Raw genomic sequence first — 23,197 nt, 5'->3', positions numbered from 1 at the left:
TTTGTTTTGAACCTATCTCCCTTCAGTTTCTCAGAGTGCCCCCTCGTATTTGCTGTCCCCTTCAGTCTGAAGAATCTGTCCCTATCCACCCTCTCTATGCCCCTCATGATCTTGAAGGTCTCTATCATATCTCCCCTGGCCTGCCAGTAGATCTTGAGGACAGGACTTGGGCAGCCCTGGTTTAAGCATTGGTTTATGCATGTCTCAAACACAAATAGAGCTTGTAAAATGAGGGCTTAATATAGATTATATACAATACTACATGTTATATGAAGTATATATATTTTCCATGAGAAGGAAATTTACCAAAATTGGTCAGATGTATTTAGATACACTTCCCCCTCCGAATCCTTGGTATCAGTACCCACGGATTCGGTTATTCATGATTTTTTTTTTTTCAAAGAAACTCTGCATCTCGGACCTTCCCCAAACCTTACCTAGTGGTCTAGTGGCAATGCGGGGCAGGATTGATCGTCCTATGCTCCTGCCCGGCAGCCGTTTTGATGACGGCTCTGCACGGGGCAGTAGCGTAGAACGATTGATCCTGCCCCACGTTGCTGCTAGACCACCAGGTAAGGTCTGGGGATGGTCCAGGACACAGGAGGGAGGTGGGGGTGGGTCAGAACCGGCCCTAAAAATTATCTGCTATTTTTCAATATTCGCAGGCCGGCTCTGCCTCTAACCCCCGCAAATATTGAGATTCTGCTGTAGATGATACATAGATAATCATTAAAATACACATACTGTATATTAAATATCCCAGTCTATAAAGTAGTGTACTTACCTCATCTATTTTTGATTGTCTAACTGGGAAAGAAAATGTAAACCCAACTGGAAGCTTTTTGTCTTTGATTTGTTTTTTCTCCATGAAATCCCCTAGGCATTCAGCAACATGATCAAAAAGCTGTGGAAATAAAAACAGTACAAAGAAAATGAAGAAAACACCCTTTTTATTTATAATCCTGACAGGGAGGGAGGAACATACAAAGGTACCATTCTTCCGAGGAAAGAAAATAACAAGGTAGCATTCTTCATACATGCACAAACTATTGTGACAAACCCAAGTCTACCTCTCTCCCTCCCTGGCCAAAGCCAGCCTGCTTGCCTGCCTGCCTACCTCCTTCCCTCCCTGCCGCACAAAAAAAAAAGCTCCATCCTTCCTTTCCCCGGGTCGGCTGCTATCTTACTGCCCTGCTGCTGCTACTGCTAAAGCCGACAGGAAGTCTTCTTTCCGACATCAATTCTGACGTCCTGGGCCAGAACGTCCTCTCTGACGTCAGAATTGAAGTCGGAAAGAAGACTTCGTGTTGGCTTTAGCAGTAGCAGCAGCAGGGCAGTAAGACAGCAGCCGACCCGGGGAAAGGAAGGATGGAGCTTTTTTTTTGTGCGGCAGGGAGGGAAACACATAAAACAGACCCCCACACACTACCCCAGTGATCACCAACCCCCCCACCCCATAAAAATTTTAATCATAACTTTAAAATTCAGCCTCCAGACCATCATCACCTGGCCGCCTGGCATAGGAAAGCCTAGTCGTACGGCCCAGAGGCAGCTTAAGTCGTCTTGGGGGGTGGGTTAGGGACTCATGGAGAGGAGGACTCATGCCCATAAGCACCTATAGTCATTGCATTGATACTTAAACATGTGCACTCCCCTATACACCCCCAAAACCCTTTTGTACTGGCATATAAGTGGCTCCTGCAGCCATAAGGGCTATTGGGGTGGTAGATAAGTGGGTCTAGGGGATTCTGGAGGTGGTTTGGGGGGCTCACAGTAAACCTATAAGGGAGCTGTAGGGAGGAGAAGACATGGCACCCTTTTTGTGTGAAGTTCACAGCAGTGCCCTGTAAGGTACCCCACTATTTAGGTGGCATGTCTGGGTGTGCAGTCTATCACTTTGCAGTCCCTTCCCACGTCCAACAGAGCTTGTTCTAGGCGTTTTGGACTTGGACGGAAAGTTGGATGAAAATGTGATATAAAGACAGACGATTTAGTGGCTTGGATGATCAGATCAGTAGGACGTATAATTAGACGATTTTCAAAACGAAAAAAAAGTTGGACGTATCTTTCGAAAATGTGTCTTAAGCTGTTTTTTACTTTGGACAACTTGCGAGATGGACATAAACGGACTTAGACATCCCTTTCAATTATGCCCCTCTTTGCGCACTTTAGTAAAAGGAGCCCTAAATATATTATACAATATACTATATAATTTTTAGGCTTTTTATATTAATCTAATATTCCTAGTATGATAAGTTTTTAAAAACTAATTAAACCTCAGTAATAAGATGTAGACAGCAGTACAGTAGCGAGAGGGGAGCTGCTATCTAGTCTTTTGCACTGAGTGTCACATGTAGGATTATCTCCTATTTGATGAGAAGTCATATATATGTGCTCGATGTGAACAATATTGCATGTTAGAGAACAGAGTGCCGAAATTATGTTATTCTGCTATCTTCTGATATATTAAAGCTGCTTTTCACAGGGTTCCCAAAACTGGCATTTTTAAAATGCATACCATTAGTATTTAGCATTATAATTTATCATTGTACCTCTCTAGGGTTGAAAAATAGCCTAAAAATGGCACCAACTCTGAAATTTCTCAAGTGGATTTCAGTTTTCATAGACCTGGCTGGCCTTAGGGCTCTGCCAATGCCTTCTTGAAAGTAGTTCAAGGAGTCTAATTTCACTGTACATAAGAAGCTAAAGGTCATAAGAGGGTGACAGGAAAGATCTTCCATATACTACCTCACAAATAAATAACTTCCCCTTTTCACTTTTTTCCATAATGAGTATGCTAACTGTAACATAACTAGAATGGTCTGCTCACTTTATTGAAAAATTGATTTAGTGGAAATTAATATGTGCTACTTAAATATTTGTATTGGGACATCCTTATTGCACTGAATTACAGCATAAGAAAACCCTACCTACAGCATACAGTAGACTCAGTTATACGGCACCAATGGGGATTGGTATATGCCGGATAAATGTAGTTTCTGGTTGCTTGACAGTTACCATTAAAAATAGGCCTCAAGGTTCTATTCTTTGGCCTATTCTTTTTAACATTTTTATAAATGTTATTGCTGAAGGGTTGTCGGGTAAGATTTGCCTCTTTGCAGATGATACCAAAATCTGCAATAGAGCAGACACGCCGGATGGTGTGAATAACATGAAGAAAAACCTGGCGAAGCTTGAAAAATGGTCTGAAATTTGGTAGTTAAAGTTTAATGCTAAGAAATGCAAGGTCATGCATTTGGGCTGCAAAAAAAAACAAAGGAACGGTACAATTTAGGGGGTGAAGAACTTATGTGCATGACAGAAGAGCGGGACTTAGGTGTGATTGTATGGGATGATCTTAAGGTGACCAAAAGGTTGAAAAGGTGATGGCGAAAGCTAGAAGGATTCTAGGTTGCATAGGGAGAGGTATGGCCAGTAGGAAAAAGGAGGTATTGATGCCTCTGTATAAGACTCTGGTGAAACCTCATTTAGAATATTGTGTACAATTCTGGAGGCCGCAACTTCAAAAATATATGAAAAGGATGGAGTCGGTCCAGAGAAAGGCTACTAAAATGGTGTGTGGTTTTCGTGATAAGGCGTATGGGGACAGACTTAAAGATCTCAATCTATATTTTGGAGGAAAGGCGGGAGAGGGGAGATATGATACAGACGTTTAAATACCTACAAATATAAATAAATACAAATGTGCATGAGTCGAGTCTCTTTCATTTGAAAGGAAACGCTGCAATGAGAGGGCATAGGATGAAGTTAAGAGGTGATAGGCTCTGGAGAAATCTGGAAATACATTTTTACGGAAAGGGTGGTAGATGTGTAGAACAGTCATCCAGAAGAGGTGGTGAAAATAAGAGACTGTGTGAATTTAAGAGGGCCTGGGATAGGCACGTGGGATCTCACAGAGAGAGAAAGAGATAATGGTTACTGTGGATGGGCATACTAGATGGGCCATTTGGCCTTTATCTGCCGTCATGTTTCTATGTATAGAAACTATAAACTCTGTATTAACTTAAATTTAATATTGAAATACATTAAATAAAAGCAAAGAATTCACCTATCTTAAGTCTTGAAATTCCTTTCTGCCTTTTCCTTCTCAGATTCCATCCTCCTCTATTTTCTCTCTCACTCCAATTGCAGTTTTGTTTCCCTTCCCACCTCCCCTTTCTGGTCTGAGTCATTTTCCCTCTCCTCCCCCCACTTATGGGTCCAGCATCCATCCATCTCTCCTGCCCTTCACCCTGCAAGACCAGCATTCATGTCCCTTCCTCCATCCCACTTTTGGCCCACCTCTCCCCCCCCCCTGTGTCTGCCCTCCCTCCCTCCCTCCCTCTCTCAGCATGGGTCTAGCTCTCTTTACTTACCTACGGTTCTCCCAAAGCATCAGCGGCAGCCACATATCTCTCTCCCTCCTTCTCTCAAGCCCCCTAAGCAACAAGGCAGACACAAATCTCCCTCCCTCCAGCCCCTGAAGCATCAAGGCAGACACAAATCTCCCTCCCTCCAACCCCTGAAGCATCAAGGCAGACACAAATCTCCCTCCCTCCAGCCCCTGAAGCATCAAGGCAGCCACAAATCTTCCTTCCTTCCACCAGTCTCCGAAGCGTCAAGACAGCCCCAGATATCCCCCCCTCTCGGGTTTTAAAAAACCATTCGGACACCCAGACAGTCCTCTAAAAAGAGGTCATGTCTGGGTAAATATGGACTTAGGGTAATCCTAATCACAGGGAATCAGGGGAGAGGAATGATTGCGATTTGAGTTCTGGGGGCTCAAGTTATCCAGGAGGGGCAGTTAGCCGAATGGCTGAGCAACAGGCAGCAAACCAGGGAAACACAGTTCAAATCCCTCAGGTGCAAACCTAGTTTATAAGACTTCCAGGGAAAGAAAAATACTTTCTGAGCTGTAATTAAAACAGATATAAGCTAAATCCAAAATCCACCCCCTGTCCCCTTTAAAAACAGCAGGCCTGAATGGGCGGGGGGGGGGGGGATATCTATGGAACTGTACCTAGTCTTGACCACAATAAAAATATTGAGCACCACAGGTCACCGTCTCTGTTTTCTTTGTACTGTACCTAGCAGTATGTAAAGCCCCTGTATGCAGCATCAGTAATTTATATTTACTGCAGGACTTATTAACCTATGGTAGCAAGCTTCCAAAGGTTAATGACTCCCATGGTAATATTGTTATTTTACTTAGAAACTAGCCCCGACCCCTAACATATGATAGAGATGATTAAATTCAATAATTTCCAAATGTTACTCACCAGTAGTGAGTTTCTATCCTAGAGATCCACATTTAACATAGTATTACGAGGGAAGGAGTAGCAAAATTGAGAATCCCTGAGAAGATATTTGAAGTTCCCGCACTGGTATTGGAGTTTTTTTGCTGCTGCGTCTTCAGCGGAATTAGCGCCAATGAAGAAGGAACTGATGATGGCATTCGCGGTGCAGCTATAGCACTTTACACCAGTTAAGTGCATTTTTCCTTCTAAATTCAGTTTATATCTTTGGATGCACAGTAGTGGGATATTATCCTTGTTTGATCTTGACATTTTTGTGGGTGTGAGTTTTTTATGCCGATGAGAATAGAAACGACAGCTTAAAACAATTTATGGTTGCTGTGTGAATAGTTTTGACTTGAGGCTTATTCTCCACCCTTTATGTTAAATGTGGATCTCTAGAATAGAAACCCACTACTGGTGAGTAACTTTTTGGGAAATTACTGAATTAATATTGTTATTGCAGATTTTTTCTTGAAAGATGTTTAAATACCTGCATGGCAAAAATGTGCATGAGGCGAGTTTCTTTCAATTGAGAGGAATCTCTGAAATGAGAGGGCATAGCATGAAGGTGAAAGGGGAAATATTGAAAAGTAACCTCAAAAAATATAGTACTTTTTCATGGGAAGGGTGATGAATGCTGGCACAGCCTCCCAGTAGAGGTGATGGAGATTCAAGTTTAACTTATAAATATGAGAAAATGAATGCTGACATGCTGGGGCATAATAAGATATTCAAATTAGTTTGGGATCCATTGACGTCTTTTGTAGATTTGCTATAGTTGTCCTTTATCTTTATTTTTCGTTGTTTTTCACCCACACATCCAGGGGAGGGGGGGGTGGGAGCGGGAGGGGGTATATCTTTTGTTTTGGTATTAGTCCTGATGGTAATGATGAATGGGGGAGGGAATTTTTATCTTTTGTATAGATACTGATTCATTATAAGTGCTTGGTTGATTATCATTATTTGTATACTAGCTTTATAGCCCGTTACATTAACGGGTGCTAGAATATGTGTGTGTCTGTCTTTATTTCTTTCTCTCTCTGTCTCCTTAGCCGCTTTTTCCTGTCCATTCTCCCTTATTTTTACCTCCCCTGTGTCCACCACCACCCCTTCACTGCTCCCCTTATCCAGCAGTAAGCCTCCCTTCATTTTTCCCCCGTGTCCATCATCATCTCTTCCTGCTCCCTCTGTCCAGCAGTAGGCCTCCCTTCATTTCCCCCCTGTCCATCAGCACCTCTTCCTGCTCCCCATGTCCAGCAGTAGGCCTCCCTTCATTTCCCCTCCCCCCGTGTCCATCAGCACCTCTTCCTGCTCCCCTGTCCAACAATAGGCCTCCATTCCTTTCCCCCCCGTCCATCATCACCTCTTCCTGCTCCCTCTGTCCAGCAGTAGGTCTCCCTTCATTTCCCCCCTGTCCATCAGCACCTCTTCCTGCTCCCCCTGTCCAGCAGTAGTCCTCCCTTCATTTCCCCCCTGTCCATCAGCACCTCTTCCTGCTCCCCCTGTCCAGCAGTAGGCCTCCCTTCATTTTTCCCCCCTGTCCATCAGCACCTCTTCCTGTTCCCCCTGTCAAGCAATAAGCCTCCCTTCCTTTTCCCCCCCCCCCGTCCATCATCACCTCTTCCTGCTCCCTCTGTCCAGCAATAGGCCTCCCTTCATTTCCCCCCCTGTCCATCAGCACCCCTTCCTGCTCCCCCTGTCCACAGGAGTTAGTACAGGGCCGGTATCTGCCATTCTCCCCAGAGTCCTTGCGCCCCCCCCCTTCCCTTCTCACGGACCTGACTATCTACCCGGCGATTCAAGCAGCGTGTGCAGCACTCTTCACACGCTGCTTTGGGTTCTTCTACTGCCCTGATTTACTCTGGCACGTCCCTGATGACATCATCAGAGACGCAGCAGAGCAAATCAGGGAAGTAGAAGGGCCCGAAGCAGTGTGTGAAGACTGCTGCACATGCTGCTTGAATCGCCAAGGTAGTCGGGTCCGCGGGAAGGGGGGTGAGCGGAAAAGGACTCGGACTCCTGTGGTCTGTCGCAGAGGGTGGCCAGGCTCCATTTCAGCCACAGGGAAGGCTCACTGCCCCAGCTCCTTACCCGTCCGCAGGCCGGGCCAGGCCTCCCGTGCTTTCTCAGCGGCCCGGCTCGCTCAGTTGTTTTGTTTTTTTTGTTTACCTGGCCACTCCGCTTCCTGCGTTCGCTGCTCTCCGTCAGTGACGTAATAAGCGCGCATGCGCACTTGTCTTGCCACATCCCCACAGAAAAGGGATCAGGGAACACGTGAGGCAAGTGCGCATGCGCGGCTAGCATTTTATTATTTAAGATAAATTGTATTGCACTTTTTGTTGGCATTAAAAATTAAATAAAGTTAAAAAAAAAAAGACAGCTTGGGACAAATACGTTGGATCTCCTAAGGGGATAGTGGATGGCATGGTTGGGCAGACTAGATAGGCCATATGGTCTTTATCTGTCTTAATGTTTCTCTGTTTCTATATCTACTCAATTTTACTAAACACGTTACTGCTCACAAAAAAACGAGGCTGATAAAACAGAACATGTCAGCTACGTATAAACAAGGGAAAATTGGATTTACAAAAACAGACAACGTTCATGAAGTTTAGAAGATTTATGTGATAAACTACGCTGTAAGTTATTTAATTATATATATATATATATATATATATAAAGAAAACAAAGTTACAGAATTTATCTTCATCTCTTCAGTGCTCTGAAGCCAGGATCTCTAATGCCCTGTTTTACTAAGGTGTGCTAACCGATTAGCACACGCTAAACACTAACACGTCCATAACATGCATGCGTTAGTAGTTAGCGCACCTTAGTAAAACAGGGCCTAAGTTCTCTAATTTGAACACAAAATGTGCTTGCAGTTGTAAATAAATCTGAACATACTGTACCTTTTTTTTCAAAATAATTTTCATTGAGGGTGGCAAGGAGAATGCATACACAAAGACCAATACAAACCACCTCCCCACAAGGGGGGAGAAACAAAGCCACACAAATAGGCAAGATAAACAGAAACAGCCCATGTGTAATACACCCCCTCTAACAGAAGGGCTCTAATAAAAGAACAGTGGGAATTTTCAAAACGCCCATTATCTGCAGGCTGTTTTACATACAAGAAATGATCTTGAAAATTACAGTGAAATGGACCAAATTGGCCAGTACAAAAAAACACCTAACATTCAGCTCACTGAGAACAAGGAAACTTACCCGTGCCCCACTCCCGTGCACGATGTCTTCTGGTGTATCATAAATCTCGCTTTCCATCTGCACAGTCTGCTTTTTCTCATGAGACACTTTCACGCGCAAAATACGAAAATATGATCCACCAAGATCCAGTGCAATGAAATCTCCTTTTTCTGTTTAGGAAAACAAATATTTTTAACAAAGTTAACTCAGCAAAAGAAACAAGGGTAATTTTATGACAAGGCACTAAAGGAATGCATCTACAGAGGCTGCCTAGGTAGATGTGCTACAGCCGGTGGATTGCAAAGAAATATATATTGGTATGAGATCCTCAGAATGTGTCACGTTAGGATAAAAAACCTTTACTGACAAAACTTGCACTGTAACTATGGCACATTGTAACCCGTTAACTGTATATGGGCTCCTTTTACTAAGCTGCGTTAGGGCATTAACGCGTGGAATAGCACGTGCTGAATTGCTCCGCGTGCTAGACCTTAACGCCAGTATTGAGCTGGCGTTAGTTCTAGCCACATAGCGCGCGGTAATATCCTGCATGCGCTAAAAACGCTAGCGCACCTTAGTAAAAGGAGCCCATTATGTATGTAACCCGTTCTGAGCTTGTTCGGGAGAATGGGATAGAAAACAAATTAATTAAATAAATAAATAGGTACACATATTTTTGTTTGTAAAATCACCTCAGGCATTCCTACATTGCAGGCCCAGACGTTTAGATCAGCCCTAGAACTGGTCTGTGCCAACATTTTGCAAGTTTGTGCATAAATTATAACATTTTCTAATCTATGTACATACTTCTGCATACTGCCCCTGCTTGACCCAACTCTGCCCACTTGCACACCCATCAGCAATGTACACGCTTTGATGTACATCTCTACACATATATGCCCACATTATGTACAGGAATAGCTTAATTACTTCCTAAATGCCACACACATTGTGAAAAATGTGAGCGATGCATGGAGGCTCTTGCTTGGCCTGGGCCTACTACACTGGTTCTAGCTTCAATCATGCCTGAACTGACGGCATCTTGGCCTCTGCCAGCCTACAATGGCTCCAGCTCCCTTTGGGCCTGTGCCAACCTCGCTGCAGTTCACACATAGTATCACTTTTATTTTTTTGTCAGCTTTGCGTAGCCTTAGCAATGTGAGCTATGTTTCAAAAAGCTCTGACTGCAGATATCTCTGGCATAGTCCATTCTGCCATTCTCTCAAAGGTGAAGTAAATTGTTAACCATAAATGTGCTCATTAAGTGAAGTGCCTGAACAAGGGCTCCTCATTAAATCATTGCTTCCCTAATCCAGATCACTGCTTTCTGTAACTAATGGGAAATAAACACAAGAACAGATGGGCCTTGTTCAAGGCTGAACACTTTTAGTTATGTATTCAAAACAAGTACTTCAACAATGTGTACTCTGGGAACAATTTTTAATTTTACACAGTAAGGGCCAAATTCTATAAACTGCGCCGGCAACAGTGGCCACTAATCGCATGTCAATCACGCAATGGCTCCATTTCTAGGATGGCAACTTTGTGAAAGGTAGGCCAGGGTTTTAAAGGCCTATATTTTCAGCGCCTATCTGTCGGCGCTTTATAACACTTAATACCACTTCTGGTGTTCACCACGCCCAGAGTGGTGTTGGGCATCATAAAGCGCCTCCGTAGATAAGGCGCCTACATTTTCTTAATATTTTAATAATTTTTACATGACATTTACCACTTTAGTTAGGCCAAGGTAGGGTGCCTACCGGTGCCTAACTTAAGGTGCCGCTTAAAGAATATAGACTTAAATTTGTATTTACTCCTCCCTCAGTACAAATAATATGCAAAATGATTCACTCCATAAGTGTTAGTAAGTATGCATCTAGAAAGATTTTGTTTACAATTGATCTCTCCCCGCCCTCCTCCATTAACAGAAAACCTGTTGGTTTCAGCACAAAATGCAACCATTATGGCAAGAGAAAGACACACAAAAAGCTCAGCTGGAATAGATATGCACTTTGCCTAACAGGTTCATCGGCTCTTTCTTGTTATGTTATTTGTGGTCTTACATCCCGCCAAATCCTCCAGAGTGGAGTTCAAGGCAGATTACAACAACAATTAATGCATCACAGACATTACAACAGAGATTACTGCAACACAAACATTAATACCCAGGGCAGTAAAAAAGTCCAATTGTACTCCTAGCATAGACTTTTGATACAGTGAGTAGTCTGTATCACAAAGTATAGACTAGAGGTCTGCATGGGAACGGGGATCGCGGGAATCCCGTGGAGGTCCTGCGGGAATCCCCCCTAACCCACAGGACTCCCATGGGGACCCCCCTCTGGCCCAAGGGACTCCCGCGGGGACCCCCCTCTGGTCCACGGGACTCCCACGGGGACCCCCCTCTAGCCAACGGGACTCCCACGGGGATGGAAGGCTTTGGAAGCAGGGTTCATCCATATAATATAATGGGCACATCAGCCTTAGTAAAAGAGGGGGCTTATAAATTAATTACCTGAACAGAAAACAAAAAAGGGTTCCACCAAAGAGATTCCACAAGGAAAACAGCAGCGGAAACATAAAAGAAACTGTGGAATTGATGATCCTGTCAGAAGTAATTGCTGCTTTTTATGGGGACGGGCGGGGATGGAGGTAATTCCTTGCAGGGATGGGTGGGGACGGAGAGGATCCTGAAGGGGATGGGTGGGGATGGAGAGGATCCTGGCGGGGACAAGTGGGGACGGAGAGGATCCTGGCGGGGACGGGCGGGGATGGGTGGGATTTCTGTCCCCACGCAACTCTCGAGTATAGACACAACAAAGTGTCACAGCTAACTGTTAGGAATGGATCAATAATTCACACTCTGTGATACCAATCCTAATCCCATCTCTACCCTGGGTAATTGTTCCTAGGTGAGCTTTATCAGGTCATAATTAATTCATCCAACTCTCTTAAGCACAAGATTCTCCAATACAGCCAATTTATGTATATGTGAATGTGATATGCTCGGACCCACAACCGTAGTGCTTTAAAATAGATTAAGCAAAGGTTGTCACAGCACCCTTCACAGTCCCAGCTGCCCCATATAGAATGGTGTCTTGAAAATCACCAAATATACATTCACTTATCTTGATATAATGGCAGTTAAAAATGTAACAGACATCCTTTACTATTCCAACATAATCTCTCAACCAAAAGTCCCATCCAAACATCCCCTCAACTCGAGATTCACACAGCTTTCTCAGGAGGGGAATGTTGCTACGAATAGCCCTACTTCGGGGACCACTTCCAAAACGCAGACAAAAAACAATCTTAACCGCCATTATATCAAGATAAGTGAATTTATATTTGGTGATTTTCAAAATATCATTCTATATGGGGCAGCTTGGGACCATGAGGGTGATGTGATGGTCATGTGGTCAACCTTTGCATAATCTATTTTAAAACACTACAGTTGTGAGTCCGAGAATCTTGTGTTTAAGGGAGTTGGATATATTTAAATATATACAAGAGGTAATTTATTGTACTCTTAAACATTCGCAGTTCATAATTAATCAATCACAGACTGTAATTAGATGTGTGCACAGTGTAAACAAATTTTAAAAAGTGATTGTTGCAGTTGTCCACGTCTAAGTAAGTTGAACTGTGAGGTCTACAAGTTTGCCTTCATATAGAGTAGGTTCCGAAATATGATTGGCTGGGATTTCCCCATGTATATCACCTCCCCTTTTCCCTCATCCCCTTTCTCTCAGACATGTTGAAACTTAGATACTTATACTACATAGTATTATAAAAATATAAGCAAATTTATACATTTTTTCCTTACAGAGAATATATACTAAGGGGCTCATAATCAAAAGAGAAAAACATCCAAAAACCAGCCTAAATCGGCACTTGGACGAACATTGTCAAAATACTTCCAAGTGCCGATAATAAAAACGGGTTTTGGACGTATTTCTAAACGACCTAGGCCTTCATACTGCCACTGAACGACCATAGCTAAACGGGGCATTTCAGGAGGAGTGTCGAGGGCAGGAGTTGGGTGGGATGTGGGCCGGCTTAGACTTAGTTGTACTGCATGTATAACTGAAACTTATACAGCACAGGATCAATGGAACTTGGACGTTGTGACTTAGACCATTTAAAACATGGTCTAAGTCACAAAAACCCACCTAAAGTCACCAGATAAGCACTGCAGAAACATAATTCAGACCCCCACACACACTACCCCAGTGATAACCGACCCCCCCAACCCCATAAAAATCATAATCACACCTTTAAAATTCAGCATCCAGACCATCATCACCTGGCAGCCCGGCATAGGAAAGCCTAGTCAACCTGCACAGTGACGTCTTAAGCCATATTGGGGGTGGGTTAGGGACTCATGGAGAGGAACCCTGTAATCACTGCATTGATACTGAAACATGTGCACTCCCCTATACACCCCAAAACCCTTTTGTACTGGCATATAAGTGGCTCCTGCAGCCATAAGGGCTATTAGGATGGTAGATAAGTGGGTCTAGGGGATTCTGGAGGTGGTTTGGGGGGCTCACCGTGACCTATAAGGGAGCTGTAGTGAGATGATGACATGACACCTTTTTCTGAAGTTCACAGCAGTGCCCTGCAAGGTACCCCACTATTTAGGTGCCATGTCTGGGTGTTCAGTCTATCACTTTGCAGACCCCTCCCACGTCCAACAGGGCTTATTCTAGGCATTTTTGACTCAGACGAAAAGTTGGACGAAAATGTGATATAAAGATGGATGATTTAGCGACTTGGACGATCAGATCGACGATAGACAATAGACGATTTTTGAAATGAAAAAAAAAATGTGGATGTATTTTTTGAAAATGTGTCCTAGACTGTTTTTTACTTTGGACGACTTGCAACTTGGGACGAAAACGGACTTTCAATTATGCCCCTCCACGGCTATTAGATGTACCTTCATTTAAATCAGTAAGGCTGGAAGAATATAGAAATACTTTTACATTTCGGGCCCTAAATTGTGGAACATGTTACCTTTAACTTTGAGAATGGAGCATGATATTAAAACTTTGAAAAATAATTTTAAAGCTCTGCTATTCCCTAAGGCTTATCCTTCAAAAGTATGAGCAGGAAAATCTAAGTGTGGGTATGTTGGGTTCTGGAAGAACATTGTGATGACTGCCCAATTTGTGATAATTCATGTATGTTTTAGTCTGTTTTGTAATGATTTTAGATTATGTACCTTTTATAAACCACAGTGAATGTCAGAGTGGAAGTATTTAAATGTATTAAAGAGCCTGAGTCACACCCCCCCTAAAAAAGAAAAAAAATAAGTAAATGTATTAAAATCTTAAAAATCATTCTCTATTATGAGAGACTGGTGTTGGTGCAATCATCTTTGAAGAACACTGCGACAACACTGCTCTCTATAACCACTCTCCTTCCAAACAGCACACTAGTTTCTTATTTTTAGCTCACTGAGACTTCTTGAGCCCAGTGTGACTGTGATAAACAGAAATGTGAACCTCCAGACACGCTTTGCAAATGTCAACATTAGCAAATGACACCGTGGATCTACATCATTAGCGTGTGAGCAGAATGATCGACTAGACCCCCCCCCTCCCCCTTCTCTCATCCGTTGAGTTCAATCTCCTATGCAGCAGTCAGCACAATTTGAGGAGCATCTCCCTTCTCCTTGAGGGATGAGCCACCCACTAGGATTGTCAACTTCTTGATCATTACTGTTATCAAGGCACTGATCTTAGGGAGAGGGAACAAACTGCCTGCTTCTGCCTTAGTGAATGGGTGAAAGTGCCCCATGAGCTTAGAGCCTCTCTCTTTAATTTGACATTCAGATCCACAACATCATGAACTTTATAGCTTATTTTCACTGGTTCTAGAATTTCTTTCTTCCTTCTGCTACCCTTTTGTGTTTACTCTTCCCTTTTTTTTTTCCTTTGATAAATATTGTTATCATACCCGACCTTTCAACCCTTTTGTATTTTGTTGGTCATACTGTGTCTTTTATTTTTGTATTTGTTTTATTCTTTTATAATAGCACTTCCCCTCCCTTGATTTTATTATAAACCGCTTAGACTAAACTTCTGTTTAAATTTTGCGGTATATCAAATAAATTGCATTTGATCTCGAACAATACCGGGTACTTTCCACTCCTTGAGTACCATATCCACCAAAGATGGGTGAAAAAGAAAAGTTTTCATGGGCTTTCTGTAGCACTGGAGGTTGGGGGTCTACCAGCATGGACTTGTCCTGCAGAGTTCCCAAAATCTACAGCACCACCACTATCTTATCAATTAAGGCTGGAAGTTCTCCTCAGTAGAAAGTTCCCCAGACTCTAAGAAATCTGAATGCACAGGAAGAGAGGCTCCAAAGCCTCATCCTCCAAACTAGTGTGTGTATAGGAGGATAGCGCCAAGATCTGCCATCCATTTCTCCTCAAAGCTCACACTGGAATGCTTCAAGAGACGGGAGGGGAGGCAGGAGTCTTAGGGAGCCTTCTGCTGCAGGAGAGCATCCATCATGGTCCCCTGGCTTGGGGTGTCAGGCCTCTGTCAACCACTAGAGCCTGATTCATCCCCTCCATGATAGCTGCCACCAGCAAGTGTCCAAAATTTAGCCCTGGGACCCCATAGAGGCTTCATCCAGTACTCCTCCCTCCCTTGTTGGAAATGGGTGGACTTACTGCAACATGGCTGCTGTTCCCAAAATTCTTATGTCTGTTGAAACAGGGCCTGCACCAGGCTGGTGGAAGGGGTAAGAAAAGAGGGTCTATGCCAGTTTCAGAGTCAGTTGACAGCTCCTGAAGCCCCTCCCCACCAATTGCCCTGGAAAGCAGCTCTCTTCAGTGGCAAAATCTTCATGTCTTGAGCCCTACCCTCTTGATAATGCCCCTCACCTAGGTTGCTACCAGCTGAAGCTGACTCTGAGCCATGATGGGACTGCCACGCAAACCATTCCTCCTTGCTCTGGAGCTCTTTTTCTTTATTTACTTTCTTTTTAGTAATTTTTAACAAATGTTATTGGGCAGACAACCTACTAGACTGCTTGCTCAAATAGCTCTTCCTTTTTATTTGTGAGGCTCTAGGGGGAAGCAGGAGGCAGCCTCAAAAAGGGACTGTGGTCCCACTGGCAGGAGTTCCAAGGGGCCTGTGCCAACCTGCTCCTAGAGTGCAAGCCAGTAGACAAGGGTTCAGAGTGGACTGGAAGGCAAGATAGAAAAATAGCACCTCCACAACCAACGATGGAAGAGTCCATGGATAATGGGAGAACAAATAGCTCAGATACTGTACCAGAGGATCTCCTGGTCATAGCCTGGGACCTCCAGTCCAACCTCCATCATCTGCTGGAAGTAGAAAATGATTATTTGGCTCTAAGCTGCACCTTGTCTTATACTGGTGAGGTCACCAGAAACAGCTATTTTCTCTACCTCCAACTGCTAGGTGGGGGATATAAACAAGCCACTGGATTGGACTGGTCTAGCTGGGTGATAAGGAATAGTAGGTTAATTGATGTTACAAGTAGTGTCTCTTCAGGGCTGGTCCAAACATTAATTAGGTTTAGGCAAACACCTAAGGCAGCAGCTCCTGGGGATGCCAACGAACAACTACACTGCAGTCAAAGAAAAACAACAGGTCCTGACAACTACACAATCTCAAGGAAACAACAGGAGGAAGGATGGACATTTATCAAATAGCCCATTTACTCAGATTGTTCAGGAAGAGTGGTGTTGGGGTGATCAGAATTGATGGGCCAAGGGGCTTAAAAGTTAATGGGGGTGGGGGACTGAAGGCTTGCCTACAGTGTCGAACACATTTGTACTGACTCTGTATCTTCTACATGTAATAGGAGGTGAAATTATACTACCTGTTAATTTCTTTTCCTTTAGTTCTAACAAACTAGCCTAGACATGTTCATTTTTATTTCTTTTAGGTTATTACATTTGATATACCTTCTGCATTTGCATACCAAGGTGGTTCACAATAAACTCAATGAAAAGTGTCATGACTCCACCAGCAGATGGAAACAGGAAATAAAGCTCGGAATTGACTGCCTTTGGGAGGTGCCCTAGGCAACTCACTTCTCTAGGCTATTTTTTTTTTTTTTTTTCATTTGCATTTGCAATAACTTTAACAAGAATGGTTATACAAGGGGATTAGCAGAAAGGGAAGGAACAGGGGAGGGGGGGTTAAGTAGGATCTAACCCTACTCTCCATCTCTATTGAACCGAAGACCATCATAGGCAAAAGGCATGGGAACACACTTGCCAGTCCCTGCTCCACCAGAAGCAACCACACATTGGAAGCCTCTTCAGCTGAACCCAGTGCTCTGAAAGCATACTTGCCAGTCCCTGCTTTACCAGGGGTAGCCGAAGGCCAACACCTGAGAGCCTGCTCAGTTGGGGGAAGGGAGGTATGGAACAGCTGAAGAACTGTTGCTCAGTGAGCTGGGGATCCTGCTGTATAGAGAGAAGTAGAGCAAAGACTGTTGTCCTGGGAGCATGATCAGGATCCTGCTTCATTAAAGAAGGGTAGCCCAAGACTAGTGTTTCCAAAGTCAGTCATAGAGTACTCCTTTGCCAGTCAGGTTTTCAGGATATACGCAATCAATATGTATGGAGATTGACTTGCATACACTTCCTCCATGGTATGCAAATCTTTTTCATGCATAGTCATTGTGGATATTCTGAAAACCTGACTGGCAAGGGGGTACTTCATGACCGACTTGGGAAACACTGATCTAGGCCATCTTCTTCTAGTAGGCCAGTGGAGGAAAATAGTTAGGGGTTAGTGCAACCATTTCTAAACTGGAACCAGACAGGATGGGAGTCACCACATCCACCTCAGCTCTACAGAAGACACCAGAGATCATCCCTAAGTAAATCTCATAGGTGGCAAGCAATCCGTTGGAGGGGAGATCTGGGAACAGAGCAGGGGTTTGGAAAGGGGATTTAGTGATCAAATTGTGGAACTTGGGGCCAGAACTGGCGGGGGAGGGGGAGTTAGGGGAGCAGAAGGAGGAGAATATTGAGAGGAGATTGGATCTGGGGAGTGGTTTGGGGGACTGGAGTGGGGGATTGTGGAGATGGGGATGAGGTTGTCAGATGGCAGTGTTTCAGAAGTCTGTTGTTAAATAATCTTTTTCTACTATCTCATTGTTTGTGAATATTCTGGGCATGCCTAGCTTCTTACCCTGTGAGTCACATTGAATTCTTGAGGTGAGTGTGGGAACAGCACCCAGCTACCTAAACAACAGACTACACCGTAACCTCTCACACAGATTAAGGAGAACCCAGAGCCTATTCACTCACCCCCCTCTCAAAGGAACACGACGAAAGAAACTATATGACAGCCTTTTAGCGACACAGGCAGCAAAGATCGATACTACCATCACCAATCTACTGACCAAATCAATAGACATTAAAGCATTCCGAAAAGAAATCAAAACTCATCTCTTCAAAAAACACTTCCCATCATCATAACCTCACAAAAGTATTAGAAAATGCTCTCATGACTACCCAAACACCACCACCAGCAACACCCGAATCCGGACAGTATTATCTCTACTCGTCTAAACAACAGAATCCGGACAATATTATCTCTATTCGTCTAAACAACCTATCACTATCTACTATCTACTACCAATTTATCCTGGAAAAGTCCAGAACAACAATTGTAACTTAACGCATTCTTGATTATATGTACTGCAATGCTACTGGAAATGTCCAGTCTTCTAACTTGTAATCCGCTTAGAACCGCAAGGCACAAGCGGAATAGAAATCACTAATGTAATGTAATGTAATATAAGTGTTCAAATAATGTAATGTAACATTCAGTGCCAGCACCCACATACCTAGATGGCCATAAATAGGATAGCCTTTTATGCAGTCCTATCTGGCAGCTTAGCTATACAGTCACTGTTATTTAATATGGTCTGTGCACAAAATGCCGGCTCCTCCATGACTCTGTCCTTGGACCAATCCCGCAGTGCCATGTTTTGGACTGAGTGTTTAGAGTCAATATCCAGCAGCACTGCCTGGTTAGGTGCCCTGAATATTGGCGACTGACCCGCTCAGTGTGGTTTACAGGGGCAGGAGCCTCTCTTGCCAGCTTAAACCATATTGAATATCGACCCCATTAAATATGAATATATCCTTCCCACCCACCCCCATTCTATTGCTAGCTGTGGCTCAGTGGTTGAGCTGCTGCCTCTGTACCCAGAGGCTGTGAGATCAAATCCCAATGCTGCTCCTTATGACCCTGGGCAAGTCACTTAATCCTCCAGTGCCCACCACTTTGAATGTCAGCTTTGAAATGCCAAAGCCATAAAGGTGGCATACAAGTCCCCCTTTCCCAATAGACCCTCATTGGCTCTGATCAGATGGATAGTGATGTGCAGGGGTCACAGAGCTGCCTGGGAGAATCCTGGTTTTGGCATGTGTTCATATATTCTCCACCTCTCAAAACTTTATAATCAGTATCTTAAAATGACAAAACATTTTACCACTGGTATTTCTCAGTCTTCTTTACAAAGATTTCAGCTGCTACAAGACACAGAAGCTAAAATAATTAACTGTGTCTACCTTTGATCATCAGCCCATTATTGTGTATTTTATAGTGGCTGCTTGCAACAGCCTGCATTGCATTTAAATCATTATGTATTCCAATTAAATTGTACGATGGGTAATGCCTATATAGCATGTTGGTCTTTCTGAAACCACGACTAAGCTCATCAACAATCTCTTCTATTAATCTAAATAAGTTCCATCTGCCTCTTTTATGAGGTCCTATCTTCTTGAAAAAAATTCATTTACAGGGGTCTTCTATATATGGTCGAATGTTAGGCGCTTTTTGGAAAAGCGTTCTAATGGATGCAAGGCAAAATGGAGCAGAAATAGCAGATCTGCACGAAAACACATGCATCCATCTATAGAATAGTGCCTAAGAGTTTCCGCATCGATCTGCAAAGAGGAGGGGCATGGATGGGTCCTAGTGTTTCCTTGAAATGCACGTAGTGTTGTAGACTAGTCTGGACCCACATCTAACACGTGCACCAAGATTTACACCTGGTTTCAGTTGGTGTTAACTCCCCATGCCCAAAGATGAATGTAAATCCTGGCACTATGCATTGTTCTATAAAGGGTGCTGATCCCGGAACACCCATTATAGAATACCATTGAAAAGTTCTCAGTCCAAGAAGAGAATGATGTGGAGCCATAAAACTTACACAAGTTATTTCACACTTTTCATTTCATGTCATTGAAACAAAAAGTGTCAAGAAAAATGTGGAATAACTTATAAGTTTCATGGCTCCACTTCGTTCTCTTCTGAGAACTTTTCAATGGCCCTTCGTACTGATTTTTTTCAGCACAACTTACTGAATCTAGGGTCTTATGTGTTCACTCCCAGACTTTGGAATGCCTTACTGGCGTGTATCAGAAGAGAACAAGATTATGTGAAATTTCGTAGGCTGGTGAAAGCCAGACTATTTTAAAAGTATCTGAGCTGAAGTAACCATTAAGATATTATTAATTTCTAGTTTAATGCAAAGCTAGGTTTATAAAGTCTTTGTTCTTTAATTCTTTTGTGAACTGTCCTGAGCTCCTGGTTACACTGCTATAGAAGCATATTGGCTATGTTGGAATTTAAAGTTGTAAGTCTCTCACCTGTTCCATCGGGAATCGATCTCACAAACGTTGGCAGCATCTTCACGGTGGCTGTGGGATTGAAGTCTCTGGACAAGCCATTCTCCATCTCTCTCCGAAAGCGAGCTTGAATATCCAGCAATGTTTCATCAGAAAGCCGCATGGAATAAAGGTATTTATCGATCTGAATAAAAGAACACAAAACTATGAAACATATGATGAAAAATCTGTATGTTGCAATTCTATTATACTGCTGGTGTAGAGGGGACTGAAGGTTCTAATTTCATCCATGACTTCAGCAACATCATCAAAGGCCCTAATGTAATAAGCTGCATGGAATGATTACACGCAATTGGAAGAGTTATGATAGACTTAATTATACTTTTTGGTGGGCGAACTTCTGTTTCAGTTACAAATATGAAAGAATGAACGCTGAATTTTAGGGATATAGTAATGCATTTAGATGGGTGTGGAGTTGATGCGGTATACAAACCTAAGGATTAGATTAGATTAGATCATTTGTTGAATCACATTAGTTGTCATGTACCTTTTCTTTTTAGTTAATTCCTTATACATCCAGAGTGGGAGGGAGGGAGGTGGGAAGGCATCATTATTTCTTGTATTTAGTTTACTGAAATTCTATATGTGGTTATACTTTTTCTCCAAAACATAAAGCTATCTATTTAAAATGTAAAGCTAGCTATCCTCTTCATAACCTCTTATTTCTTATTATGTCCTTCCCTCATTTATTGAATTACCTGTAAATCGTGTCGAGCTCTATCTTTATGGAGATGATACGGTATATAAACTTAAGGTTTAATTTAGTTTAGTTTACTTTTATGGATGAATGGGAGGAAGGGAGGGAGAAAATGATTGTTATTAGAATGTTTGTATATTTAAAGTGCTTTTCCTGATTCGTTTATGTTTAAAATTTTTGCAAAGCACTGTTAATATTTGAAAATTAATAAAGATTTTTAAAAAGCTGCATGAACCCTTAGAACTGCAGATTACTTTGGGGTCCTTTTATCAAGCTGCGCTAGCGGGGTTAACGCGTCGGACATTTCATCACGTGCTAACCACCGCAGCTGGCAAAAAAACTAACGCCTCCTCAATGCAGGAGTTAGCGGCTAGCGCAGCAGGCGGTTTAACGCGCGGTATTACGCACGTTAAACCCCTACCGCAGCTTGATAAAAGGACCCCTTTGTTTTCTACTACTACTGCTACTACTATTTATTATTCTATAGCACTGCCGGATGCACACAGCACTATACATTAAACACACAAGAGCCAATCCCTGCTCAAACGAGCTTACAATCTAATTATTACAGACACACAGGACACAGGGTGGATCAATATATACTGTTCATGTACTGTTACAAATACAAAGGGATGAAGAGGTAGAGAGAGTAGGGGCTACAGAGGGAATGAGAAACAGATATACAGTAAAACCTTGGATTGCAAGTGTTTTGCAAGACAGACAAAACATTTTATTAAATTTTAACTTGATATACAAGCAATGTCTTGCGATACAAGTACATACAGTATACATATATCACAACTGAGCCGATGGTTCTCTCTCTGACGCTGCAGGAGTATAGTGGTTATTCTAAACGAGCAAGGTCTTGCAATATGAGTACGTATAGTATTTTGTATTAAAGTTTTTGGGTTATAGAACAAATCGTCTGAGTTTCCATTATTTCTTATGGGGAAATTTGCTTTGATATATGAGTGTTTTGGATTACAAGCATGTTTTTGGAACGAATTATGCTCGTAAACCAAGGTTTTACTGTAGTTTATTAAGGATGGAACATGGCAATCTGATTCAAGCAGGTTGTTCCAGACATATGGTGCAGCAAGGCAGAAGGGGCGAAGTCAGGAGTTGACAGTAGAGAAGGGTACAGACAACAAAGATTTACTCAAAGAATGGAGTTCCCAGGAAGGGGTGTAAGGAGAGTTGAGAGATATTGAGGAGCCACAGAGTGAATGCACTTGTAGGTCAGTAAGAGGAGTTTGAACTTTATGTGGAAGCAGATAGGGAGCCCATGAAGCGGCTTGAGGAGAGGAGTAACATGAGCATAACAACACTGGTGGAATATGAGACGCATGGCAGAATTCTGAACAGAAGGGAGGAGAGATGGCTTTGCGGGAGACTGGCAAGAAGCACGCTGCAGTAATCCAGGCAAGAAGTAAACAGAGCATGGATAATAGTCTTGGCAGCATGCTCAGAGAGAAACAAAGAAATTTTAGCGATGCTGTATAGAAAGAAGTAACAAGTTTTGGCGGTTTGTTGGATATGCAAAGAGGACAGGGAGAATGAGAGAATTATCCATCAAAATAGAGAACATAGGAAGAGGAGAGGCATGTTTAAGAGGAAAGATAAGGAGTTTCTTCTTGGCCATGTTTAGCTTTAGATCGTGGCGACACTAGCCTGGATCGCCATGGAAATTTTGGGCGTAGAGAGATAGATTTGCGAGTCATCAGCATAGAGATGGTACCGGAAGCCTTGGGAGGAAATCAGAGCTCCAAAAGAAGAAGTGTACATGGAGAAAAGAAAAAGTCCCAGGACAGAGCCCTGAAATACACTGACCAATAGCGGAATAGAAGCAGAGGAGGATCCCCCAGAGCATGCGCTAAAGATGCGACAGGACAGATAGGAAGAAAACCATTAGATAACAGAGCACTGAAATCCAAGCGAAGTCACTGTATCAATGAGCAGGTGATGATCTACAATGTCAAACGACACAGATATATCAAAGAGGATGAAAATGGAGTAGTGCCCTTTGGATTTGGCCAAGAGCAGGTCATTGGAGACTCTATCTAGCAGGGCAGTTTCTGTAGAATGTAGAGGGCGAAAGCCCGATTGAAGGGGGTCAAGAATAGCTTGAGATGAAAGAAAGTTAAGATAACGGTGGTGAATAGAATGTTCAAGTATCTTGGATAAGAAGGGGAGGAGGGAGACGGCAATAATTGGAAGGGAAGGTATGACCCAGTGAGGGTTTTTTGAGAAGAGCGTAACTATGGCGTGTTTGAAGTTGTCGGTACAGTCGCAATA

General features: G+C 43.0%; 1 protein-coding gene across 1 annotated transcript in view; it reads right to left on the bottom strand.

Moving 5' to 3' along the window:
• The window catches only part of LOC117359534 (hexokinase-1), a 118,170-nt gene that overhangs the window by 73,536 nt on the left and 21,437 nt on the right, over positions 1–23,197 (bottom strand). The window contains exons 2-4 of the mRNA XM_033942488.1: positions 20,167–20,329; positions 8,523–8,671; positions 785–904 (exon numbers count right to left, since the gene is read on the bottom strand). Coding sequence (XP_033798379.1) covers positions 785–904; positions 8,523–8,671; positions 20,167–20,329 — 432 coding nt within the window. The remainder of the gene's footprint in view (positions 1–784; positions 905–8,522; positions 8,672–20,166; positions 20,330–23,197) is intronic.

This window comes from Geotrypetes seraphini, chromosome 4 (genome assembly GCF_902459505.1).
Source record: "Geotrypetes seraphini chromosome 4, aGeoSer1.1, whole genome shotgun sequence".
In the NCBI taxonomy this organism is placed as follows: domain Eukaryota; kingdom Metazoa; phylum Chordata; class Amphibia; order Gymnophiona; family Dermophiidae; genus Geotrypetes; species Geotrypetes seraphini.
The sequence above is the reverse complement of the archived record's forward strand: the minus strand, read 5'-3'. Positions and strand labels throughout refer to the sequence as shown.